This window comes from Ananas comosus, linkage group 7 (genome assembly GCF_001540865.1).
Source record: "Ananas comosus cultivar F153 linkage group 7, ASM154086v1, whole genome shotgun sequence".
Lineage (NCBI taxonomy): Eukaryota > Viridiplantae > Streptophyta > Magnoliopsida > Poales > Bromeliaceae > Ananas > Ananas comosus.
The window spans coordinates 875,763-900,844 of record NC_033627.1 but is presented as its reverse complement, the minus strand read 5'-3'; the positions used below and the strand labels follow the sequence as shown (position 1 = coordinate 900,844).

At 38.9% G+C, this 25,082-nt stretch overlaps 3 protein-coding genes across 4 annotated transcripts; all 3 read left to right on the top strand.

Annotated features, from left to right (window-relative positions):
* LOC109713348 (nuclear pore complex protein NUP58) lies at positions 919-6,292 on the top strand. Of its 2 annotated transcripts, none has more exons than XM_020237387.1 (7): positions 919-1,363; positions 2,093-2,207; positions 3,078-3,530; positions 4,126-4,639; positions 5,291-5,322; positions 5,503-5,554; positions 5,877-6,292. In XM_020237387.1, exons 1-6 carry the CDS (start codon positions 1,071-1,073, stop codon positions 5,539-5,541), a joined length of 1,446 nt encoding a protein of 481 aa, XP_020092976.1. In that variant the 5' UTR covers positions 919-1,070; the 3' UTR covers positions 5,542-5,554; positions 5,877-6,292. The 2 variants fall into 2 exon arrangements, with proteins under 2 accessions (XP_020092976.1, XP_020092975.1); XM_020237386.1 differs by having other exon boundaries at positions 5,282-5,322.
* On the top strand, positions 7,050-9,112 carry LOC109713171 (protein DMR6-LIKE OXYGENASE 2). Its single transcript, XM_020237159.1, has 3 exons — positions 7,050-7,609; positions 7,703-8,030; positions 8,566-9,112. The coding sequence occupies exons 1-3, from the start codon at positions 7,137-7,139 to the stop codon at positions 8,824-8,826; spliced, it is 1,062 nt and encodes a 353-aa protein (XP_020092748.1). The 5' UTR covers positions 7,050-7,136; the 3' UTR covers positions 8,827-9,112.
* On the top strand, positions 9,974-24,574 carry LOC109712380 (kinesin-like protein KIN-12F). Its single transcript, XM_020235929.1, has 38 exons — positions 9,974-10,153; positions 10,245-10,950; positions 11,104-11,259; positions 11,338-11,421; positions 11,584-11,703; positions 11,987-12,100; positions 12,188-12,280; positions 12,364-12,524; positions 12,599-12,673; positions 12,780-12,867; positions 12,954-13,012; positions 13,103-13,166; positions 13,277-13,342; positions 13,433-13,624; positions 13,717-13,821; positions 13,911-14,146; positions 14,222-14,291; positions 14,404-14,469; positions 14,555-14,614; positions 14,733-14,812; positions 14,922-15,000; positions 15,093-16,607; positions 16,791-17,192; positions 18,474-20,843; positions 20,926-21,033; positions 21,126-21,271; positions 21,347-21,434; positions 21,796-21,870; positions 21,980-22,222; positions 22,589-22,687; positions 22,804-22,878; positions 22,961-23,019; positions 23,119-23,230; positions 23,318-23,428; positions 23,520-23,690; positions 23,788-23,853; positions 23,952-24,077; positions 24,265-24,574. The coding sequence occupies exons 2-38, from the start codon at positions 10,246-10,248 to the stop codon at positions 24,385-24,387; spliced, it is 8,562 nt and encodes a 2,853-aa protein (XP_020091518.1). The 5' UTR covers positions 9,974-10,153; position 10,245; the 3' UTR covers positions 24,388-24,574.

The following is a 25,082-nucleotide window of genomic DNA, read 5'->3' as shown; positions in this document are numbered from 1 at the left end:
TGGATGGAGGCCTAGAGCGATGCTTGAGAAGGGTGATCTTGTGCACCCGGTGCACGCGAAGATTCGATTTTCAAATCTCCTCTCTGTTACAAGCAGGGAAACCAAGAAAATAAAATCCAAAAAATCCCTGAACCGAAAAAAAATAAATAAAAACAAGAGAGAAAAGGAAAAAATATTTTTAACAATCCTCAAATCTAAACATCTAACCATTAAAAATTAAGCTCAAAAGTTCATACATAACAAAGAAAAAAATCGAAAAAAAACTTGAACAAAAACAATCACCTAAATCACTTTCTCGAATGTGAACTCCCCATCCATACAGTGTGATTTGATCTGGTGAGACATTATATATTACCCACGAGATTTTTTTTTAAAAAAAATTGACTTAGAGGGTCAAATGTGGTATACCATTTTCCACGTTTAATCATATTTTTTTATATCTATCAACTACTGCAAAATTTGTAAATAAATTAAAAAATATGTAAACAAATATACCAAATGAAATTTTCATGAATTTTATCTAAATAGGAATCCATTGTAAAGAGATGGATCTGGCCCATATTCTGAGTGTCCCCCTACCTTACAAAATTGGAAGGTTAAAACGTTAGTGGTCTCACCTTGTTGGATTGGGCTTATATAATTTTTGGCCCAAACTCCTATTGCCCAAACTAAATGGGCTCATATGCGGCCCAATTAAAGGCCCAAGAGTGGTGGGCCCGAGTTTAAAACCACTCCCTGGACGCATCCTCGGCCGTTGAGAACGGAAAGACGAAAACACCCCCGACATTGCTCACGGATCCGCGAACACCCTCTCCGTCCTCCTCGAAGAGTTTCTCGAATGTCCGAGGGCATTTCCGTCTATTCACAGATCCCCGCCCCCGAGCTTCGATTTTGAACCTTTTTAGGGTTTCTCGATGGAGGAGTCCACGTTAACAGCGGGGGAATTACGACCCCAACCCCAGCCCGAGACGCGAACGCAAACGCGAAAGCGAACGCAAACGCAGGACCAACGCGGATTTCCCAGACGCAAAATTGAACCTATAGCCGCGCGGGCGCCCCCTTCGTCGGAGATGGCCGCGTTCCAGAGCCCGCAACTGGGGTCGCCGTTCCCTTCCTTTGGCCAAACGCAGCCGCAAACGCAGTTCCAGTTCCAGCCGCAGCCACAGCCGCAGTTCCAGTTCCAGCCGCAGCCGCAGCCGCAGCCGCAGCCGCAAACGCAGTTCCAGTTCCAGCCGCAGCAGCAGCAGCAGCAGCAGCCGCAGCAGCAATTGCTTCTCTACACGAACGATCGGGCGCCCGCGGGGTACAACACGAAGTGGGAGGATCTCCACCCCGACTCCCAGAAGGTTCTCCTTCAGATTGAGTACGTAGTTCTTTTGATTTTGATCCTGATCACCTTCATTTGGTGTTCCCTTGAAGTTAGGTTTAGTGTTTTGCTTTAAAAATAAGCCTTTTTTTTGGCCATTTTTCTGTATGGGGTCAATGGGTTTTGCTTAAAAGATGAGTTCTTTGCTATTATTCTGTTCTGGGTTTATGGGCTTTGCTTTAAAGATGAGTTCTTTGCCATTCTTCTGTTTTGGGTTCTTATTGAAAGTTGGTGCTTGTGAATATTGGCCTGAGTGTATCATACCGCGTTGTTTCCAATTGAGCGTTATTTTTGGAATTTTCACCTTAAATTAGTGTTCTCGGTACTTTTACAGAACTAGTTTTCCATTGTGTACTTTACTTTTGTTTGTTCTATCAGAAAGTTTTGATTTTTATGCTTCTTGAATCATTACATTGGTTGGTAGTTCATTTTCTTTCCTTTTGTTTTCTTTGTTATCTCCTAACTGCTATGTTGAAAATGGAAGGCCTTGTTATTTTCTTCTTTATTCTTATTTTTTTATGCATTGGGATCTTCTGGGTATAACGAACCGTCAAAGATAACAGCACTTATGGGATTGTTGTGATTTAAATGCTCACATAGTTGTTTCCTCCAATCTATGCTTCTTTATAGCTAGTTAGTGGATAATTCAAATTACAAACTGTTGTGGGCTTATCCATGTTCAAACCATGAAATGCTGATAGCTGAGTATAAAACCTGAAATTGTAGAGAGAGAATACGGGAATACAGGGATGAAAGCGAGAGATTGGATCAGTGTAGCCGCCTTTATGATTCTTCGGTCTATAATGACAGTTTTGAGCACGATGCTGGTCGAATTGTTCAGGTATGTCTATGACTATTTCTATGTCAATTCTCTTTCTGATTTCTTGTATTGTGCTTCTTTTCAGGTTTTGTTCTTTTGATCCTTCTTTTTCCACTTTTCTGTTGTTGGTACCCTTCTGCAAAGTTGCTTTTGTTATGAAATACGACGGTAAACGGATTTGTTACTTTTAATAGCAGTGGTAACTGTGAGACAATACAGGAAAGATCAATAGCAATGTTGCCATGATAGAGCTGATAAAATGTTAGTACATTTTTTAAGTACTTCTTTCTCTGGCGGTTTGAATATGGAGTCAAATCATCAATATAGCTATTTCAAACCCAATGTTGATGGATGGTATCGACCACATGCTGGAGCAATATGTGGTGATGTGAGTCTGTTAAAGGCATGTTTATCACTACCAGATGATTTCACACACACTTCTGTATTAAATCTATGATTTGGTAGGTATAGTTAATTAGTAAGTTCAATAAAAGCATTAAGTGCCTTATTAGTGTCTTATACTGTCATGAGTGTGTTCCTGCCAACGTACAGTGGCAAGTAATGCAAGCAGTAGTGATTGTCTCTTTAGGGTGGCACATTTTTTCTTTAAAAAAAAAACTTTTGTGCTGATAGGATATATTGCTTTCCTTGCGCTGCTTATCCTTCTCCTTCTCTTTGTTGGATATTTCACTTTTGAACATAGCCCTCTTTATATGAGAAACTATGCATTTCGTACTCCTTCAGCATTCATCTGTTATTCTTCTATTTTTTTGTGAAAAGAACTTGTGCAGTTTGTGAAACCAGCCATCATCTTACCTTAGTCATCATCAAACTTCTTTTTACTTTATTGTGTTGAACTGATGATATATAGAATATGTATGCCACATTTAGGAACTTGGCGGAATCACCACTGCAATGGAAAGGGAGAGAGCTTCAATTCAAGAACTTATGAATGTTGTTAATGATTTGATGTGGAAAACGGAATTCGCCATTCGTTCATACATGATGCTGAGACCTAGATTTATTCGTCCATATGTTGCTACTCCTGCAGCTGCTGGCTCTGCAACTAATCCAATTGGAACAAATACTTCTGGTCAAACCAATCAGCAAATGGCCGTGGGGCCCACTTATGATTTCTATAGTGGGGTACCCAAAAGGCCATCTCCCTTCATGCAGCATACAGTTGCCAGGTTCGAGAAGTACCTCGGAGAGTGTTGCAAGTGGATTGAAGAATTAGAGCAGCTTGTTCAGATGGACGTTAATAGAAAATCTGCAAACTCTTTAGAAGCTTTGCCAAAAGTTATGTCGAATTTGCATGATTATTTCATCTATGTTGCATCCAAGGTGTGGCAACATTACTTTTCACCATATTGCTAATCGCAAATCTTCCATACATGAATCTTGTGCTTGTAGATGCGCATCAGATGATGCAAACAGAAGTCCTCCAAAGGGCCTGTCTGGCTTGTTTGGAGTTTTTGTTGAACTCCCCCCAATAGCCTCATGTTGCAACTTAAGCAGAAGCTCAAAACTGGGCTTTTGTTTTTGAGATGCAGAAGTTCATTTCGGCTTCTTCAATCGCAAAAGCTTAGGACATTTATTTGTCAAATGCCAAGTTGCTGTTTTTCGGGGTAGAAGTTTTCCTGAAGCCAGACCAAAATGACACGTAATTATGTTTCTATGTAGAAGTATTTAACCAGCGTAACCGTTGCTGTACTATGGCTTTTGTCAATCTTTCTTCGTCTATTCTCCTTTTCATTCATTCTTTTTCCTGATATCCTGCCAACTATTTTACCCTTTATTTCATCACTTGTATTCTAGAGGAGTTTCTATGCTTGACTTTTATTGCAGCGTGATGACATTAGCATGATAAATTGCGTGGTTGGTATGATGATTTATCACATGACACAAATTTTTTGTCTCAAAATTGATTTTACCCCAGGTAGAGAGCCTTCACCAGTACATTGAATCTATGAAGGCTGCATACCTTGCAAACCAGCGCCGTAGGGGCGAGGGGAATGACCCGTTTATTGAGGCCAGTAGAAGGGAACAAGCTAAGCAAGAAGTTGCTGCACGAAGAGTTCATCCAACCCTTCACTTACCCACAGCTTCTCCGCAGCCACCAGCACCCCAATCAGCAGCTTGGATCACTTCGAACACATCAACCTCCTCATCAAGTGCACTCCAGCCATCTCCCGCCCCTTCTGCAGCATCTTTGGGAAGTGGGTTTTCAACTTTTAACACTCCAGCTTCTTCTGCTCCATCTTCGAGCTTTCTCTTTTCGACTCCAACTGCTTCCGCCCCATCTTCGACACTCTTTGCCTCTTCTGGATTTTCACCTCAATCGACACCATTTGGATCCACTCCATCGGGTTTTGGAGCTAGTGCGCCATCCTTTGCATTGACCCCTGCCGCAGGGGGCTCTTCACTCTTCTCCACACCATCACTCGGTGCAGGTATGCTAATTCATTAACATCTCCAATTTCATTGGTTTTGCACGTAATTCATTTGAATGGGAGGATCATGTTAGTTAATGCTTGAAGAGTTGTTCAAACCATCTCAGCTACCATAGAAATGGACGAAAAATGGAAAAAGAAAGGAGTGAGAGCTTTCTATAGATTAAATTATAACAAGAGAAGGACAGTAAGGGTGTTTTTGGTTGTTGCAATCTTAGGAAGTGCTCAAGTGTTGTCTCACTATATTTCAGCCTCTTAAGTTGGAGATCGTACTTTGCTCCTTTCAAGCTTTTGGAGCCTGACGTCGACAATCTGAAATCGCGCTTTTCTCAAACCAAATGCACAGTAACTGATTACTTATTTAAGGAGAGCACTTTAAGATATTTAGCTACGGCCAATTTAAGTTGTCCTTCTGTTCAGCTCATAGAAGTTGAAGAGCGAACTTTTGCTTTGGATGTGATTGCCAAAAATAGCTTGAATTGTTGAAAATCATATCATGAGCTCTTTCTCTGAAACTAAGTGTACCAAATGTGATTACTGGAAAATTTTCCTACTTCATCTTTTTCCTTTGGTAAGCACTTTTGACTGAAAGTTGTCTATCTTAACTGCCTCCTGAATTCTCATCATTTCATCTAATTTTAGGTGTTGCAGTTGGTTCTGGGACTAGCTTTGGTGGTGCATCTGTGAGTATCATCATTTTTATCCCAATGTTTTATCTGTACTTTTTTTTGTCCTGAGTTAACTCTTAACGAAAGACTTTTGCTTCTGTTTTCTGCAAAAGCTGTTTAAGTTATCAAGCCTCAAATGTTCCTTGTGCTTTCTTTTTCCTGCTTAACATCTCGTCGCTATTTGGTATATTGCAGAAATCGTCCAGACCCAAGTCTCGTACCGCCAGGCGCTAGTAGCATCAATAAGGCATGTGTTCTATTATCTTCCTTCCATTTTAGCTCCTTTTGTTTTGCCAACTAAGATCACAAGAACATCGCCATATGCTTAAGCGATTAAGCCACCCTGGTACTGATTTAATGTCTTAGTAGGTTAGCTACCATCGGAAAATGCTGGTTTTGGCGAAACCATGCTCTTAAATATTTGTGGAATTGTGGTTCTGGACACCATCTGCAGCTCATATGTTGAGATCTATAGTTTTCAGGATCAGTTTTGACTCGTCCATAGTATGATCGACTCCTTAATTTGTCTACCAACATGAATGCTGATCATTTTCTCTTTACATCGGCAGGATGCTTATCCAAGAGAGCCTGCAGAGAAGGCAACATTATAGAGCTTTTGTATCCAGACGAGGAGACATCCTTCCGCCGCATCTTTGCTTAAGACACGGTGGAGAGGATCAATGGCGTGCGGAGCCGCTGTCGTCGTGTACCTTTACTGCCTCTGTGAATGTATGTTTATATATGCTCAATTGGAGTTCCATAAGCTTTCGATCGGTTTTTAGCCTAGGTTCAAGATAGGCATGTGAGCGCCCCCCCCCCTTCCCGCGTGGACACACCAAATCCTCGAATATGAACGAATTTGCATCTTTTTTCTTTTTCATGTTGAATCAGTTTCTTTTTAGATTTCGCTCTCTCGTGTGCTTATCTGTGAATCAGAAGAATCTAATACGAATTTTCGTATAAATAAAGTTCGCAATTTTAGATAGGATTTGGTGAGAACTCATTTCGTGGTAATGATAATACTTCAATAGAATGTCATCATCTTTGGTACGATAGTTTGCCTAAATTGTCGGAAGGTGGTCCTAAATTGAATTTTTTACGCTCTCCAGAATATTCTTAATAAATTAATTAGATTCGTAGGATAGGAGTTATGCTTTCTCTATAACAAATTTTTGTGTATATAGTCAGTGGCGCAGCACTTCAGAGTTTATTTTACGTCATGGGTGATGTTGAAAATTGGAAAAAATAGAGGCTACTATAAATAAGGCTGATTCTAATATTAATATATAGATTCAGAGAATGTGGACGTTATAAATATTAACATCTATCAAAAATAGATCAATTAGTACTATTTTTCGGGAGAAAAAATATATATATATAAATTGCCAAGATTCTGATTCTCAAAAATTTCTTTAAGAAAGTGTAAGATTTATTTTTTACTAATTACAATTTGCCCTCTCGTCGGCATAAATGGGCGGAATTGCTACTGTTGAAAGAATAATTACTATTTAGATTTATAAAATTTTTACTAAATTTGAATGAATGATCCCACAAAATTGGCTCAAATCAATGTCATTAATTCATTTCCATACAATCGCCCCCCTATCCTTATCAGCTGCAACATATATGTTACAACGAAAGTTAAACCACCAACGACGTACCGGACGACGTTAGCCAACCAATGCCGCGAATGCGTCCAAGTTCATTGCACCGAAATTCCACTACAAATACGCCTCAACACCTAACCCCTCTCCCCCACCTCAATAATTCATCATCCTTCTCTCTCGACGAAGAACAAGCAGAAGAGGGCGATCGAAGAAGCTTCAAGAATGGTGGAGGTGGATCCGGCGTTCGTGCAGGCCCCCGAGCACCGCCCCAAATCGAGCATCGCCGCCGCCTCGGGGATCCCCGTCATCGATCTCTCCCCGCTCCTCCGCTCTCCGATCCCCTCCGACCTCGCCGGAGCTTCGCCGGAGGCGGCGGCGGTGGTGGCGGAGGTGGCGGCGGCGTGCCGCGAGTGGGGGTTCTTCCAGGTGGTGAACCACGGGGTGCCGATCGAGGCGGTGGAGCGCGCGGCGGCGGCGGAGCGGGCGTTCTTCGCGTCGGCGCCGGAGGAGAAGCGGCGCGTGCGGAGGAGCGAGGCGAACCCGCTGGGCTACTACGAGTCGGAGCACACCAAGAACGTCAGGGATTGGAAGGAGGTGTTCGACTTCGTCGTGCCGGAGCCGGCGGAAACCCCCAAGGTGTTCGGGGGATCGCTGGTGCTCAAGAACAGGTGGCCCCAGCATCCTCTCGGATTCAGGTAATTCACAAAAGAAATAAAAAAAGAAGAAGAAAATTTCGCTAACATTTAGTATGTACAAAATTTATCTGAATTATGGCGCATTTTATACAGAGAGGCGCTCGAGGAGTACAACAAAGAAGTGGAGAAACTGGCCTTTAAGCTGCTGGAGCTCATAGCACTAAGCTTAAACTTGCCGCAAAAGCGGCTAAACGGCTTCTTCGCGGATCAAACTAGCTTCATCCGGCTCAACCACTACCCGCCCTGCCCGTACCCGGACCTCGCCCTCGGCGTCGGCCGCCACAAGGATGCCGGAGCCCTCACCATCCTCTACCAAGACGCGGTCGGTGGGCTCGACGTGAAAAGAAGGTCTGACGGCGAGTGGATCCGGGTCAAGCCCATTCCTAACTCCTTCATAATCAATGTTGGTGATATCATTCAGGTACTAACTATGCTAAGCTAACATGTGGAGGGTCGTCTCCGATTGTGTTCATCTGAATCTATGCAATCCAATTTGCTCCTAATAGTTGGATTATGTTGCAAAATTTGGAGCTAGGATTGAGATTGGCAATCCGTCCCTGGCTCAAATTTCCTTTGGCACAAGCCACTGTGACATGTCATCCTGAACTGAACATGACCCAAACCATGCAACTTGTTGGATTGTTTTGTTTGATATATTATACACTGAGAAAAATTATTTATCCTTCTATTTGTTAAATTTGATAGAAAGGAAAGGAAAGGAAAGGAAAGGAGATGATTTACCTGACCATTTAATTCCTTGTCTTCAGAGAATAAGAGATACCCAACTACACGAACTTTTTATATAAAACCTGAATAGTCTCGACTATTCTGATCTAAATTGACTCGATCTGACTCATCGACCTGATTCAATCCGCTGTGATAGCACATACTTGTTATCTGTTATCTAGTGAGGAGTCAATAAATAACTAACCATTTGGATGTTGATAATGTGATAGGTTTGGAGCAATGATAGGTACGAGAGCGCCGAGCATCGAGTGTCCGTGAACTCGGAGAAGGATAGGTTCTCCATCCCTTTCTTCTTCAACCCCGCGAGTTACACCAATGTGAAGCCGTTGGAAGAGCTGGTCGACGAGAGCAATCCCGCGAAATACAGGGAGTACAACTGGGGGGAGTTCTTTAAGACTAGGAAGGATAGCAACTTCAAGAAGCTGGAGGTGGAGAACATCCAAATTTACCATTTCAGGAACGTTGTTTGATTAGTCACTACTCGAATATGTTTCAACTCCTAGTATGAGGAGTTGATGCATGGGAGTTGCCCAACTTATGTGACATAAATAAAGGCCGCATTTCTCATTTTATGTTTGATATATGTCGCACATTATGGTTTGGTCTCTGGAGTTGGCTACAAACTTTGCTAGTGCATAGCATGTTTACATTATATTTGTATATAGTATGTCTTAATTATCATGCTTTTGGGATATGCTATGTGAGGGTGTGTCTTAATTACATTATTATTATATATGTATGGGTCTCTTTATTTAATCTCATATTTCAATTAAGAAATTACTTTCTTTTTCTCTCTTAAATATTAACTCTTTAGATGGAAACACGGTATACAGTCATACTGATGCATGAGATTATTGGAATTTAATGAATATAGATACGCAAGAAATAAAACATGGCTTTAATCGAACCTAAATTTTGACATGCTAATTAATATGACGACCACCCACGTACTTTATATTTCCCCACAAATTTATTTGCTACTAAGCGAGCAACAATTTTTACGTGACCATGTTTCAATTTGAGTTAAAAAACTTGCATAGTTATTTTAATTCCCAAATGACTAAACTAGATCGGATCAAATTGCGTAAGAAAATCCCCAACAAGATCAATAAAAGACTTTCTTTCTTTTTTTTTTTATCGAATCACAAATCGAATTTTTTTAAACCTATGTTTTCTTTGACCTGGATCGGATCCGAAGTCTGAGCCGAATAAGCCCAACCCAGATAAAACTGGCCCAGGCTAAATTGGTCAAATTAATTTTGTTTTCTATCCGATTTTCTGCAAAAAAAAAAAAAAGAAAAAAAAAGCGGGTGTTTGCCAAAAATTCCCCAAACATATTTCCCAAGCCTATATGAAGTCAAATGCAAACTAGCCGTTGGACCACACACCCCTCCGCATTTAAAAACGGAATCATATTTACTTACATCTTTGATATTTCCATGTTTTCCCCAAAATACCCCCAAGATTCAAACGACAATTCCCCCGCACCCTCAATTTCAAATCATCGACGAATCATAGCCGTCCATTTCCTCCTCCTCCTCTTCCCCTCCAACCCAGTTCAAATTCCGAGTACCCCCTCTCGCTTACACTTCCTTATTTGCGCGAGAGACACAAAAGAAACCCTTCTCCTCTCTCCTCTCTCCTCTCCTATCCCTTCTCTTATAGGATTTCTACTCCCCTCCCCCAGATCCGATGAGATCCACCCAATACCCTCGCCTATAAACCCTAGAAATCGAATCGGAGCCTTGGATTCAGGATTCGTGGGCTCGGGATCCTGTTCTCGAATTCCTCTTTCAGGTAATTTTGGCGGTTTTTTTTTTTATTTTACGAGCTATTTGAACTGATTCTTGATCAATATTGTTCGTTTTATTGGGACTTTTTGCTTCAGAATGTTGAGGGATTTGAGATTTTTCCGTCGGAATCATGGGGTTGTTCCTCCACCGGAGGGGAATAATGAGAATATTCCGGCCGATAGCTCCGAGCCCTCCGGTTCTGTGCTGGATTTGGACCCCTCGAGGGCTCCGTTGAATACAATCCAGGAACCAGTGCAAAACCCTAACCCTAAGCTGGGTTCGGATCAAGGCACGGTTTTTCGCAGGAAAGGGGATGCAACAACCCCTTCTAAGAACCAGATCAAGGGTTCGGATGCGCATTCGACCTTCCGTACACCAGAAAAGCCGTCAGCGGCTGCAAGAAACCGCTTTGGTTGGGCCGGTAAGAGCGAGATCGGGCCTAATTGTGTTGACAATGGCGATGAGCCTAGTCACCAAGGACCCAACCAGCTGCCCCCGCTGAGCCGTGTGTATGGTACAAATACACCTCGTACGTATCGGACGGCCGGGAAGGCGTCTTCAATCCATTCGGATTGCAGCTCCACTCAGAGCACGCCGACCAAGAGCGTAACGAAGCCGACATACAGTGGTTTCAGCGGCTCCCGACCCCCAATTGGTGCGGGTAATCGGATGATGAGCTTCTCCATGGCATCAAAAGGGATTCCTATATCTTCCGCGCCCCCAATAGTTGTTAATACACCTGAAGTGCCACATTTTGAACTTAAAGAGGATCCCTCCTTTTGGATGGATCATAATGTGCAGGTAATTTGTTATCTCTAGAGATTCTCATCATACGATAGAGCTTCACCTTCATTTGTTAGTTGCATAATTTAATAACTAGCACTTCAACTTTTATGATAGAGAAGGACAAATTGGTGCAATAGGCATCCTCAGTAAAGTGTTTGGTATTCACAGGTTGTCATTCGTGTCCGTCCTTTGAATAGCACGGAGCGAAGCTTGCAAGGTTACAACAGATGTTTAAAGCAGGAAAATGCGCAGTGTATTACATGGATCGGACAACCCGAAACCCGTTTTACATTTGACTATGTTGCATGCGAATCAGTGAACCAGGTCTGAGTCCTCATGACAAAGAACAGCCTCGTGTTTTTTCTTAGTCAGCTGATTAGGCCTAACAACCTATACATGCAGGAAATGCTTTTTCGAGTGGCTGGTTTGCCGATGGTTGAGAATTGTATGTCAGGCTACAACAGTTGCATGTTTGCTTATGGCCAGGTACTTCTAAACGTTTCTTCTATTCCTTCAGCATATTTGACGATTCCATTTTATAGAGTTTGGCAGTAAGAGATAACAAGATAATTTCATAGACCAGAAAAGCTCAAGTCCTTTTTAATTATGAATACTATTGTATTCAAACTTTTATTTTTGTGTCTTTAGACAGGCAGTGGGAAAACATACACGATGCTTGGTGAAATTGGTGAATTGGAAGTGAGGCCTAGCCTAGATCGTGGAATGACCCCACGTATATTTGAATTCTTGTTTGCAAGAATCAGAGCGGTAAAAGAACACTTCCTTTGAGGTCTTTTGTAACAATTCATCTCTCTACATGTTAGAGGTTATACAATTATTAATACTTCAATATAGATTAGATGTAATTTTTCCCATAGAAGATCAATTTTTCCTAATATTTCAAAATCTAATGTATTATTAAATATACACTTGATTTTATTATACCTTCTGTTGACAATGTTACTCGCAACACATGCTTTGCTGCTTCAGTTGAAATGTCAGAATATTCAATCTTTTGCTGGTTGTAATGCTTTTGCCGTTTGAACTTCAGGAGGAGGAAAGCAGAAGGGATGAGAAGCTCAAATATAGTTGTAAGTGTTCCTTTTTGGAGATTTACAATGAACAAATCACCGATCTTCTCGATCCTTCATCCGCTAATCTGCTTGTAAGTTTTTAAACTGCCTTCTGAGAAAAGTTTGTTGTTATGCCTATGAAAATGCTGTTACTTATGAATGTCACATGTTCTGAGCAGTTGCGAGAAGACATAAGGAAAGGTGTGTATGTTGAAAATCTGACTGAATATCAAGTTGAAAGCGTGAATGACATTCTGAAACTTCTTATCCAGGTACATGTGTATCTAATTCTTGTGTTTACCTAATTTGTTTCGGCAACTTAAGCCCTGTTGCTCTCACCATCTAAATTTCTCAGGGATCTGCGAATAGAAAAGTTGCAGCAACAAATATGAATCGCGAAAGTAGCCGCTCGCACAGTGTCTTTACTTGTGTCATTGAGAGTAGATGGGAGAAGGATTCAACTGCTAATTTAAGATTTGCAAGACTAAACCTTGTAGATTTAGCTGGATCAGAAAGGTAAAACTTAAAAATGGTGTAATCCATAGGATATTTGATTAAGGCTGAACTTTTGGGGTATTCATTTTATATAGGCAAAAGACATCAGGTGCCGAAGGAGAGCGTCTAAAGGAAGCTGCAAGTATTAATAAATCCTTATCAACACTCGGGTATAAAAATAATATATTTCTTTCTTGAAAGTACTAAACTTGTCCATTTCAAGACATTTCCCTTCATTCAAAATTCCCATCTGATGTTTGATTTATATAATTTCAGTCACGTAATAATGATTCTAGCTGATCTGGCTAATGGGAAGCAAAGACATGTTCCTTATAGGGACTCAAGACTGACATTTCTTCTTCAAGTATGTAACAGCTTTAAGTTATTCAATTTATTGAATTAAAAATCCACCGTTTGCTGGTTGCCAATTAAAGATTGTATTTCTTACAGGACTCACTTGGTGGCAATTCAAAGACGATGATTATTGCAAATGTCAGTCCATCAATTTGGTAGGCAGCTGCTACCTTCTTCGCTGCATCATTTGCCATGTTACAGTGTTCTTGATGTTTCATGTAATTACTCTTTCCTGTTGTTCATAGCTCTGCTAGTGAAACACTCAGTACCCTCAAGTTTGCTCAGCGTGCAAGACTCATTCAGAACAATGTAACTTTTCCACTTCTAAATTATTGCATATTAAGTTTGTTGTTTTACATGAAAAAAAATCTCACTTTATCTGACTGGTTCAATTTATTGTTTCCCTTTTCAAATTCAAGGCTGTTGTGAATGAAGACGCATCAGGAGATATACTAGCTCTACAGCATCAGATACGCCTCCTGAAGGTTGTGTGCAAATTTTAGATCATACATATATTTTCATATATAGACTTTAACCATCTGTATAGCAAAATTGAATGAGAGGTCATTTATCAGGAGGAACTTGCAGTATTGAAGCGTCAAAATGTCTCAAGATCTCTATCATTTCGTACAGCAATCTTCGAGGATTCCGAAGGTGAATTTTGTAATGCTTTTGCTATAGAAGGATTACCAGAACTGGCTCAAGAGAATGCTGAGGATTTATGGAGCAATGAGTCTCTGCAGAGTGTAAGAGTTTCAAACAAACAGGTAAACTATTCATGTATATAATTGAATATATTTTTTGTTATTTGGCACTTAATTGAAAGTTATACAATAATTCTTTCTAATGTATACTGCAGTTGAAATCACTGGAAGCAACGTTAGCTGGCGCATTGCGAAGGGAAAAGATGGCAGACACTACTATTAAGCAATTAGAAGCTGAAATTGAGCAGCTGAACCGTCTGGTAATTTTTTTATTATAAGAAAGAAGTTCGGTGAAATTTTACTGCACCATTTTTATCAGGAACTAATTTTGGCAATACATTTCTAATAGGTTCGTCAAAGAGAGGAGGATACACGATGCACTAAAATGATGCTTAAGTTTCGAGAAGATAAGATTCATCGAATGGAGACCCTTCTAAATGGTGAAACAGCAACAGACACATATTTGCTTGAAGAGAACAAAGCTCTGTCTGAAGAGATACAGCTGCTTCGAGCAAGAGTTGATAGGAACCCAGAAGTGACTCGTTTTGCACTAGAAAATATCAGGCTTTTAGACCAACTCAGAAGGTAGTATCTGGCTTTGTCAGGAAATTTAAACCTGTATCGCATCATCTAACAATATAATTAATTGTATGCTCATAGGTTCCAGGAGTTTTATGAAGAAGGAGAGAGGGAAATTCTATCAAATGAAGTATCTCATTTGCGCAATCAGGTCTATAAGAGAAAAACAAATGAACCTTGGTCTTTATATATATATAATCTACTAGGATATTTTCTGGTAAGCATTTTGAGAATAACAAGCTATTCATGTCATGTTTTTACAGCTCATACAGATCCTTGATGGGCGGTCTGAACTTGATCAACAACCTATCTCAAATTCGGTCATCCAGGTAGAATTTATGTAACAATTCTTTGTTTTTTTGCAGTTTACTCTGGAAATTTCTATTTTGACTGAGAGGCTTTTTATGTGTTCAGGATTGTAGACACCCTCAATTTGGTTGTGCCTTCAGTGAAAATGAATCTTTGTCTAGAGAGGTATTACTTGTCTGTTTACATAGGACGATCTTATAAGTACTTCCTATCCATTTCCCTTTCCAGCACAACATGCATTATCATAGACGTCTGTTCTAAGACAATTTCTATACATTTTCAGTTGACAAGGACTTCCCAAGAGTTAGAGAATTGCAGAAATAATCTACAGTCATGTTTAGAAATAAATGAACGGCTCACAAGGTAACCATGCTGTCTTAGTTTCAAATAAACTTCGACTATTTATTCGTATTTGGATTCATCTTTAACCAATTTTTCTCATCACTTGAGCAAATGACCCATTCCCTTGCAGGGAGATAACTGATCTGCGTACAGAATTAAGCAACGCTAAGACTGCGAGCCAGGATGTGAATTACAATCCTCCTTTTATGGTATTACGTTCTCCACTTGTTATACTCTTCCGATAACATATAGAACTAGAAGCTTTAATGATTTTCCTGTATGTTGTATACTACAATCTCAGGAGTTGTGTTCATATTCATCCCCAAAAGAGCCTCGAGTATGTGAAAAGATGGCATTATGCTCACATGAAGACACAATGAAGCAAAATGAGGAAATTCTGAATTTGCAGTTGGAGTTGGATATACTCAAAGCAATTCTTGCAGAAGAGAAAACAACTCGTATAGAAGCAGAAGAAAGAGCTAGTAATGTAGACAATAAGCTCAAAGTAGCAAATGAAAGAGCACTACAATTCAGCAGGCAGCAGGAGGTCGTAGAGTGTGAACTGCATAATGCAAGATCTGTCATTGAAGCTCTTGAATCACAACACATTCTATTGATCAATGAGCTAGAAAGGCTAAGGGAGAATACCTTCCAAAATGGAGAGCTTTTGAAGAAACATGGGGAGCCAAAAGGCCACTCACTTAAATTGGAAAATGAGGATTCGCCTTTGCAAGTCAAGCTGAAAAGAATGCAAGCCTCACTGGACAAGGCGCGTACTTTGAATTCGAGGCACCAAAGTGATCAAGCATCACAGACATCGATTGAACGAGAAATGGAAGAAGTTCGTACACAAGTTGAGATTGAAACAGCTGAGGTGATTGTTTGCTTACAGGAGGAGCTCTTAACTCTTCAACAGCAAGTTGATGCCAGCAATACAAATGAGATGTTAGCTAAGCAAAGTCTGACAGAGTTGGAAAATGAGAGAGAAGTGCTTCTCGAAAAGCTAAATTTGGCAGAAGAAGATAATGAAAAGCTTACAAAGCTAGTTGAGGAGAGGGAGAATGATATTAGAATGCTGTCCGAAGAATGCGAGAGATTAGCACATGAAATTGCAGACGTTCTTGGAGATGGAAATGTGGCTCTTGAAGAAGCTTCTGATCAGATTGCTTCTATTTTGGAATCATGTCCTCAAAGGAGTTGGATTGGGGAGCAGGTTGGGCGGATGATCAAAAGTATCTCCGAAAAGGATGAATTGATTGAAGAGCTTCAAAAGGGCTTGGAGGATGCACAGAGCATAAGATGTGACTTGGAATGGAAATTGAGGTCCTTAAGAGGAGCAACATTGGCTATCACTGAAGCACAACAGCAGGAAAATAGTGATAAAGAAAAGGAAATTCGTTTGTTGAGATCACAGTTATCTGAAAGGGAATGTACTTTAAGTAAATTAGAAGACAGTATTAAACTGAAGGAGGGCATAAGTCTCCTGTTTGATGAATCCATTCAACTGAATATGGAGAAGGAGGTTCTTCTATTATACTATATTCAGTTGCACAATGATTCAGAAAATCAACATCACTGTATGAAAACACAACTGGAGAAAAATCGGGAATTAATTAGTGAACTCTTAAAACAATCTCAGGAGCAGGAAGAAACACTAGCTTTGGAACAACTGAAGAAGAAAGAAGAAGATACAGCGTTATCAAAAATAGCGGAGGATCTTTTGAAATCAAAGAGGGTGGTAAATGAGCTAAAAATGAGAGTGCCACAGTCAAGCATGAATGTTATGAATGAACAAGACAGCGTCGCTGAGGACAAGGTAAGATGATGCTTTTGTTATCTGTCAAGTAAGGTGAACTTTATTATTAGCATGTCCAAATCCTCTTTTCACTCTTTTGTATAATCTACTGCTCAGGTGCTCTTTTTTTAATTTGCTAAATTAAAATTAGGGCCGGACTCAAAACTTGTTATCTTGTTAACAGTAATCTATTTCATTTGGCAGTTTGATCATGAATTTCAAGACGATGCAACATTGAAGAGTAATCTTGAGTGTGTGCCAGGTGGTAGCACAAACTGTTTGGCCGAAAATGGTATGAAAGTTTCTTATGATAGAGGTTCTATCATTCTCCTTCTAAGGAATGAATTAGAATCTGCACTTGACAACCTAGAGGCAGTACAAGCTGAAAAGGTTAGACTACTAAATGACAAAGAAGAACAAAAGAGAACAGAGATACAGAACAGGGCAAGGATTGATTGTTTCTCTGCAGAAGTCATTCGACTGATGTCGGAAATTACTGACAAAGAAAAGTTTTTTGGAACTCGTATGATGCAGTTGGAAAGTAAGCTCGAAATTGTGGAGAAAAATGTTGTAGCATTTAAAGAATGCTGGCACAGAACCAAGGAGGTAAGATTTTTTAGAGATGCTTTCTGGACTTACACTACTATATATGGCTTAAAGAGCGTCTCATACCAATGCTATATAAGTCCCATAACCTTGCCCTGTTATATGATTACTGTTTCAGTTGCTTTTAGTTAGTTATTTTATGGAATACAGCTTCTCATTTTTAAATAGTTATTTTATGGAATACTGCTCATTTTTAATATTTAAATTTTTCTCTCTTTATCATTTATATAGTACTTCTACAGCCTACGGTTACTAAGAATACAACCCAAGTGCAGTTAACGAGACAAATAACAAATTTTCAATCATGGCAGCTGACCTGAGCTTTAATTCTTAAAATTTGAACTACCACTCCACCAGCTCTCTGCCAAGTTGGGAAAGCTCATTTGCCAACTGCAATTGGTATATCCAGGGTACCCATAGAATTAATCTGTTTGACGTTTTGGCAAGTCACTAGTAGTACGATATCATAGTTACTGTACAGACAATCTACCAAATATTTTATTCTCTTCTGAAAGTTCAACAGAGGATAAGAGAGCAATTTTTGCTGTATTGTAATATATATATTGTAATATATATATATATATATATATATATATATATAGAATTGAGCTCCTATGCTTTTAAAAGTACCAAGACATTGGTACTTGTAGATTTTTAGCCATTGGATTAAAAGATATGCGGTTAGGATGATGTGGGCCCCCTAGGGTTGAGTGGGTGGTTGGTTAAATAGTATAATCTAATGGCTGAAAATGATCCGTGAAGTAAATCTAACTGTAAAAAACTTACAAACACCACGTGCTTGGTGCTTTTACAAGCACCATAGCTGGACTCTATATATATATATATATATATATATATATATATATATATATATATATATATATATATATATATATATATTTATCCACATAAAGTTATGCCATGCCTCAACTTTATAACAGTTCTAGGTCAAGTCAATCATATTTAATGTGAAGCAGGATCTTAGTATAATATCTGTATGCATCTAAATGATAGGATTGTGTCTTGGGTAATGAGTGCATTTGATTGTGTGTAGTTTCAGACCTTTTCCTTTGAAGTTCTTATTGACACATCAAATATTTGTAAATCTCATGTAAACCCATTATCTGTACACAGATTTGATAATTGCAAGTTCAGAATTCTTCATGCTAGTTCACCAACCATTTCATCACTTCTTAATTTCATTGCCTTTTTCAATCTAACTTCAACAAAATTAAGTTAGGAGTCCATATCTAACTTTTGAGAGCTCTTCTTTCCCATCAGGCACTTGAGCTTGAGATTAGTGATGCAAAGGCCATTGCAGCCCAAAAAACATTTGAGGCTTCAAGCCTTCTTTCTAAAATCGAGGAGACCCAAGAAACTATAAGAGATGCTGACATTATGATCAATGCATTAGTAAAAGCAAATGAAACTGCAAAACTCGACATAGAAAGGTATCAGCAAAATGAAACAACATTGCACCAGGAAAAGAATAGCTTAACAGATGAGGTACAGAGCTTGCGGTCTTCCCTCAGTAGGAAGGAACAAGAATATGAGTTTATGGAGAAGGAACTTCAATCAAACTTCGTCGAAATAAAGAATTTAGTTATGGATCTAGAGGATTGCTTTATGCATATAAAAACTTCTCTTGTAGATAAATTCAAACTTGTAGCTTGTGACGTTGAATATGTAAAGTCCCAGCTTGAACACTACACAGGCTCTGCAAGGTCATGGTTAGAGGAAATTTGGTCAGAAATCATTGGAAAAGACTGTGCAATATCAATTTTACATCTCTGCCATATGGGAATTTTGTTGGAAAGAATTACTGGGCTTAATGCTGAGAAAAATTTCCTCCAGCAAGGGTTGTCGGAATCTAATTCTGTAATTTTCAACTTGAGAGAACACAACATTAGATCTAAAAAGGAACTCGAAATGTGTAGTATTCTCAAAGGGAAGCTCCTGGTTGACATTAATAACAGTTTCTCTCGTATATCAAAGAAGGAAGATGAGACGGCAGAATTTAAATCTAGGTTGAATTCATTTGAGAAGAAAATTCTTAATCTACAGTTGCAAGAAGAATCGATGTTCGCTAGGTCAAACTCCATGTACAATGAACTTTCAGTTTTGGTGAAAGAGCTTGATGATAATAAGAGGAATGTCTTAACATCAGTATTAAGGGAAAAGGAAGACCTTTGTCAACGGCTGGAAAAAGCTTTGATTATTAATGAAATGTTCAGGGACTCATTAGGGCGAGATTTTGATCTTCTCATCTATGATTCTTATTCTGATTCTAAAAGTAAGGACCTTTTGGACGCTACTTGTATTGGATCTTCTATTGATTTTGATATATACAAGAATTTAGCAAATTATCATACCGAGTTGATAATAACCAATTTGTTAGTAAAGGACATTGAGTTGCTCGTAATGGCATCTGAGGTGGAGGAAAAAGTTGCTCATATTCATCACATGGCTCCACAAATAGCTGAGTTACAAAAACAAAGGGATGAATTCTGTGAAGAATTTCAAAAAAAGAAGAGAGAAGCAAATCTATGCAAGATAGACATGGATGTGAAAACTAGTGAAATGCATTCCTTGCATATAGAAAATGAAAAATTGACGAGCAATCTGCATAAGCTGAAAGAAAGCCATGCCAAAATAACAGAGGATTTGAGTAAGAAAAGTGCACAACTAGAAGAAGTAATACTTTCTCATGCAGTAATATCTAAGGAGCTTGATTCAAAAAACAAAGTGATTGACACTCATTTCAAGAGAACAAATGCTTTGAAATCTGAGAATGATTCATTGAAACAAGAGATATTGACGATCATGGGTAGATTTGATGAAGCTTTTGTGGTTCTCAACTCAATTGTTAGTAACAGCTTTGGTTTAACTCAATCTGTGGATATGATAGTGGACAAAATTTTTCACAGCATTAATAACCATATTGATCAGATGTCGGACAGAGTTCATAAAGATCTTTTTGAACAAAAAGATTTGGTATCTAACTTTGCTAATGAGTTAAAGTTCATCGAACTGTCTGTGAAGGAGTTGAACTCTGAGAATTATACCCTCCGGTGTGATTTAATGAGGAAAGATGAAGTATTAACGGGCCTACAATTTGATCTGAGTTTACTGCAGGAGTCAGCATCAGTTGCAAAAGACCAAGAGGAAGAAGTAGAAGAGATGGCTGCTGCTTTAGAATCTTTGGAAATTGAACTCCAAGCTAAATCATCTCTACTTGAGAAGGCCATTTCTGATAAATTGCTCCTAGAAGCTGAGTTACTAGAGAAGAGTGAAAGGATAACTTCTCTCGAGTCAGAACTTGCTGAAAAGATTTGTATTTTGGACTTAGTGTGCAAAGAAAAATCTGAGATAAAATCTCAATTAGAACACATTAAAGGGTTGAAAATTGCTATAGAGGAAGAGCTCGCAAATAAAATTAAGGTTGCTGAAAGGCTAGAAGAAGAGTTATTTGAAATGAGCACTTTGCATGGTCAGAGAAATTGCTTTCTTGAAGATTTGCAGGACAAGCTTATAAAACTTTCAGAGGAGCGAGATCATCTTAATTCTGAGGTGCTTATGTTGAAAGAGAATTTGGAAATGGCACATGCTCTTGCTGAAGAGAATGAAGCTATTGCCACTGAAGCTCATCAGGTGCCTAAAAGCCTAATTAATAGACTTCCAAAAATTTGCTCTACCATTGTTCGCGTGTTATTCCCTTTATGCTGGTTTATAGATTGCAGAGGTGAAGAAGGCCTATGCTGAAGAAAAGGAAGAAGAGATTAAGCTATTGGAGGGGTCTATCCAGGAGCTTGAGTGCACTGTGTATGCACTGGAAAACAAGGTGAACATTTCTCGATCTGTTTTGTAAATTATGGGCTCTGATTCTTTTGACCTTCAAGTTCCAGCTGTGATTTGGGTTGCTTTTTCTTTAAGGTGGATATCGTGAAAGCAGAAGCTGAAAGACAGAGGCTGCAGAGAGAAGAACTGGAAGTGGAGCTTCAGGAAGTGAAACAGCAAATGCTCACAGTACCGTCGAGAAACTGGAGTCATGTAGGAGCTGATAAGAATGACTTGACCAGGTTTATACCACGACAGAATATATAGACATAGGTTAGGCAACAAAGTACAATTGCTCATGGAGTGTTTCATCACAGGAATTATGAAGAGAAGAATAGTGAACTGCTAGAGACCCAGCAAAGCATACAAATTCTTCAGAAGGAACTTGCTGAAAAGGATGCAGAGGTGTGATTGGAATATAAAAATAGTATAATGGTGGTTCAGTAAATATTCTAATTGCTGAATCAATATCACAATGATTTTAGCAATCTTGTTGTCGATGGTTATGACTGCTCTCACCTTCAAAGCCATTTACTATTGCTACCTAAATATATAGTCCATTGTTCCTTATAGGACCGTAAAATTCTTGTATTCTATTTTTGTTACTCACATCCTTGTGCATGAAATGAGTTGTCTATACTTGCCAAAAAAAACTGAATTTGTAGCTTCTGATTGGGTGATGCATCACTTTATGTAAGCTTTTCTGTGTAAACCATGTGTTCATGTAGATAACTATGTGTGACCATGCCTTGCTGTTATTGTACAGATTACCAATTGCAAGGCACACATCTCTGAGCTTAACATGCATGCAGAGGCACAAGCAAGAGAATACAAGCAGAAGGTACCATTGCTTCTATGAAAATGATGTTGATTACACTAAAAGAGGCAGTTAACTTTTAGTTTCTACTTTCCGCTCTCTGCTAATAATAAAATTTGAAATCCTGCACCAGTTCAAGGAATTGGAGGCCATGGCGCAGCAAGTTAAGACAGAAGCCACATCATCAGGCTCCTTAAATATAGTATCGACCAGAACAGAGAAAAGTGTAGGGAAACCTCGGGGTTCAGGTTCCCCATTTAAATGTATAGGCTTGGGATTAGTACAACAAATGAACTCGGAGAAAGATGAGGAACTTACTGCAGCAAAGCGTCAGATAGAGGAACTTGAAGCTTTAGCTGCGAGCCGGCAAAAAGAGGTATTGTACCTCTGACATGTTTAACTTACAAATTTCTCAAAAGGCTTTTACATACAAATCACACAAATCATCTTTTTATGTATGTGCTGCTGTAAAATCTGATGTTCTATATACCCCTCGAACGTGTAGTTTCTTAGAAAACTACGGTTATCATAATTTGGGGAGATGACAAATTCACTTGGGTTTTTGTTGCAAAGTATTTTAAAAGGAATATATGAAAATTCAAAATTTGTAGGAACACATGTAAATACATAATCTTGTAGCGACATGTGTAACTATCTCTTTAACAATGGCAATCATCAAATACCAATCATCAAATACTTGATTGTCATGGATTTGTTATCAATATTGTGCTTTCATTGCCAGATCTTTATGTTGAACACTCGACTAGCAGCCGCAGAAAGCATGACTCATGATGTGATTCGTGATCTCTTAGGGGTCAAGTTGGATATGACAAGCTATGCAGTAAGTTTAGAAGCTTTTTTACAGTTCTGATTTATCTATCTGTTAGCATCTTTAACTCATAACTTGAAATGTGGCTCATATATATTTTTTGTTGCTTTAACCTGCATTTGTGCTAGTCATTATTAGAGAACCATCAAAAGCCAAAGACAAAAGATACGGCTCTTTTCAACTGTGAAGAATCCCAAGGGAATGTACGTTTCGTGAGATCAGAATAAAACTATATAATTTTCCTTCTTTGTTGCTCTTTATATATTAACTTTACACATTAAATAGGTGGAAGAGATGGTCAGGCTGAAGAAGCAGCTCAATGAATTCATTGAGGAGAGACAAAGGTAGATTGCATTTGCTGTTACATCTTCAGAATATTCTGTTAGTTTTAACCCCCTTTAGCAAATGGAATGCTTCAAATAACTGCAATTTTAATCTTATAGTTGGATTGAAGAGATAAATCAGAAACACGCAGAAATGATGGCTGCTCGTATTTCAGCAGAAAAGCTTCGGCAGCGAGAACAGTTCCTTGCCACTGAAAATGAAATGTTGAAGGTTTTGGCAGCACCCTCTTAAGACATCTTGTTCTCTTCCTCTTTATTTAATATGTTTATTCTAAATTCACTTAAAAAAATTTGCTAGGCTGACAATGTAAACTACAAAAAGATGATCATGGAACTTGAAGATGAACTGAAAAAGCTCTCTAGCCAGCAAAATCTCCAGTTGCGTATTCACCATCATGCTAAAACTAAGGTATTGCATTTTGAGTTTCTAATCTGCTAAGTGATTAATATGCAGTTACATATTTTTCGTTGCCTAAGTTAGTTTTGTTACACTTCAACAGGAAGAGAATAACTTATTGAAGCTACAGAATGAAGAACTAAGTGAAAAGCTGCGGAGGTCAGAAAGTATTCTTGTTCGCGTGAAAGAAGAGCTTGCTTGCTATAGATCAGCCAATGGCAAAAGCCCATTTATTGACATAGACGAGGAAGAGCAACTGCAGAAGAAACTAGAAGTGCGTATACTTTCTTAAGTACAAATGAACCCACACTGATGCTAAAGCCTTATAGATGGTAAAAGTCTTGACGTTATTGCCACATGTTCATTAACAGGAAAGCGAAGAGGAGAGACTCAAACTGGCACAGAAACTACTGAGTTTATGTACCAGCTGTTTAAAGGTCATATCAGGCATTTTTCTATTATGTTAAAAAGTTGGCTTCTCGAGCAAATTCGGGAGGATTTAAACAATTACATGGTTCGAATGATATTTTTGCAGGTTGCTGGACTAACACCGCCAGCTTTCAATAATAATATAAACGTCTCAGCTGCAGAAGAAGCACTTAATCTGCTAAAGGATCGCATTACTTCACTAGAGAATGAAGTGCATGATTTAAAACTGAAGGTATACTATTTTCAACTGAAAAATAAGTCAAAAATCAGTGCAACAGAGTACAAATGCTATGTTAACTCAAAAAATTTTCAGCAGCAAACATATCAGAATATTTCTTTCGATTAGATCTTGTAGGTCGGCAGTTGTGGCTCTCAGTGCATACAATTTTTGCTGACATCAGGAAATATAACTTTTGCAGTGCAGACTATCACATGAAAAATTGCGTTTGTCCGAGCTCGGGTGGGAATCCTCATCAGTTTGCTCAAAGGTTGAGGAGAACAGATCACAGAGTATGTGCGGTTCTCCACAAATATCTTCTTAATGCCCGAGGAATGGAAGTGTAGTTGTATATAACACTTGTTAGCTATCGGCTGACAACCTGTAACGGTATCCCGAGGGATCAAGTTAGCCAGAGAGATTAGCATCTCAGTGGAAACTCCGTTGAGTTTTTTGTTGTTGTATTCTTTCAAATATTATATATAATGCAATTATTCTTTGCTCTCCTACCACCCTTTTCACTTTGGTGGTTGTCTCCAACTGTATATCATAAACAGTCCATGTTAAAGGTAGAGTTAATGAGAGAAACATGTCGAGTTCGATAGGGAGTCAGATGCTGTTCTTTTTTGCGAAGGATGGGGAGGGTACCACGACCATAGCAGTAAATTGCCATTTTCACCTACATGGGCTCTTTCTTTTCCATGGAATTATACAGTAAGTGGGATTAGATGGTTGCATAGCAATCTCAGATATTCCGACTAGCAAGAAAAGATAAAAATTAAACAACTGCTACAGAAAATTAAATACATATAGTGCACAGAGTGAAGAATGAAATGATTAGGTCCTTAAATCAATTTTCAATTTTTAAGGATTAAGGAAACAGCATGTATTGACTCTGCCCCATTTGACCTCTGTTAAACCAATTTTTACTCTATGAGGTAATTTTTAAATTGTAGCCAAATCCTGAATTCTAGACGACGGTGATAATGGGAAGCAAACAAGCTAAAAAAACAAGTGATG

Excerpts from the sequence above, each read along its gene's own strand:
- LOC109713348 (XM_020237386.1), top strand. The coding sequence starts at position 1,071 with ATGGCCGCGTTCCAGAGCCCGCAACTGGGGTCGCCGTTCCCTTCCTTT. Across the intron at positions 3,531-4,125 it reads TCATCTATGTTGCATCCAAG|GTAGAGAGCCTTCACCAGTA; the intron begins GTGTGGCAACAT and ends ATTTTACCCCAG. Across the intron at positions 4,640-5,281 it reads CACACCATCACTCGGTGCAG|GTGTTGCAGTTGGTTCTGGG; the intron begins GTATGCTAATTC and ends ATCTAATTTTAG.
- LOC109713171 (XM_020237159.1), top strand. The coding sequence starts at position 7,137 with ATGGTGGAGGTGGATCCGGCGTTCGTGCAGGCCCCCGAGCACCGCCCC. Across the intron at positions 7,610-7,702 it reads CAGCATCCTCTCGGATTCAG|AGAGGCGCTCGAGGAGTACA; the intron begins GTAATTCACAAA and ends CATTTTATACAG. Across the intron at positions 8,031-8,565 it reads ATGTTGGTGATATCATTCAG|GTTTGGAGCAATGATAGGTA; the intron begins GTACTAACTATG and ends ATAATGTGATAG.
- LOC109712380 (XM_020235929.1), top strand. The coding sequence starts at position 10,246 with ATGTTGAGGGATTTGAGATTTTTCCGTCGGAATCATGGGGTTGTTCCT. Across the intron at positions 16,608-16,790 it reads ACAGCGTCGCTGAGGACAAG|TTTGATCATGAATTTCAAGA; the intron begins GTAAGATGATGC and ends TTCATTTGGCAG. Across the intron at positions 23,691-23,787 it reads AACTGCAGAAGAAACTAGAA|GAAAGCGAAGAGGAGAGACT; the intron begins GTGCGTATACTT and ends GTTCATTAACAG.